At 45.6% G+C, this 807-nt stretch overlaps 1 protein-coding gene across 1 annotated transcript in view; it reads right to left on the bottom strand.

Annotated features, from left to right (window-relative positions):
- The window catches only part of EMH_0053840 (uncharacterized protein), a gene marked incomplete at both ends in the record, with an annotated part of 7,924 nt that overhangs the window by 1,629 nt on the left and 5,488 nt on the right, over nucleotides 1-807 (bottom strand). The window contains one exon of the mRNA XM_013497047.1: nucleotides 323-580. Coding sequence (XP_013352501.1) covers nucleotides 323-580 — 258 coding nt within the window. The remainder of the gene's footprint in view (nucleotides 1-322; nucleotides 581-807) is intronic.

Here is an 807-nt window from a genome sequence, read left to right as displayed (position 1 = left end):
ACTGCTCCATATAAAGTTGAAATGCATGCACAAGACTGTTTACTAGGGCTTTCGGCTCCCCAGGGAACCTCGCGAGGTGTGTAAACATGCAAAGTGGTACTCCTTACTACATGTTCAGTTGCTCGTAGATCATTCTATTAAAATTGTGTATATACTGGAAAACCAATATTCAATATCTAATATTTATTCTATTTTTCAATATCTAATATTTATTCTATTTTTAACTTGATGAAAATGTGTAATTTAAAAGCCCTAGCTCTGAGTATACACGCGCGTCGCCTGAAACGCGTGAACTCAACATTCATATTGTTCTCGTGTTTACCTCTTCAGCGTCGTGGCCCCCACCCCCTCGATTGGCCAGCAGCACGGGTTTTCTGGCGTGTTCCATTTGATTATCGATTTGGATATCAGCGATGCGGACGAGCAGCTTTTGTCGTTCTCCCCTTTCTTGAAATCCAACAGCCAGCTGTGACATCTCCGCGAAACAGAGTTCTTCTCTCACTGCGTCATATATCAGCGAAACCCCAACCTGAGCCATCGTCACTGCCACGTGTAGACTCCTTAGGGGACTCTCAGCAGCCTGCAAAGAAAGAAAAAAAAACACAGACTCCGTCTATATGACCTCCGTCTCTATCGCGTATATATAGCTACCCCGGAACAACACAACAAGCTGCTAGCTTTCCACATTCACGAAAAGGATGCGAGAAAGCAAGAAAGCTCGTGGATACCATCTCAGGTTCGTTTCCTTGGGACTTGGGAGAAGGCACCACCGCGAGGGAGCGCTCAGGCCCTGTTCCTGGCTTAGGT

Source organism: Eimeria mitis, genomic scaffold (assembly GCF_000499745.2).
Source record: "Eimeria mitis Houghton genomic scaffold, Emh_scaff2440, whole genome shotgun sequence".
Classification (NCBI taxonomy): domain Eukaryota; phylum Apicomplexa; class Conoidasida; order Eucoccidiorida; family Eimeriidae; genus Eimeria; species Eimeria mitis.
Note: the sequence above shows the minus strand (reverse complement) of the source record. Positions and strands in the feature narration are given on the sequence as shown.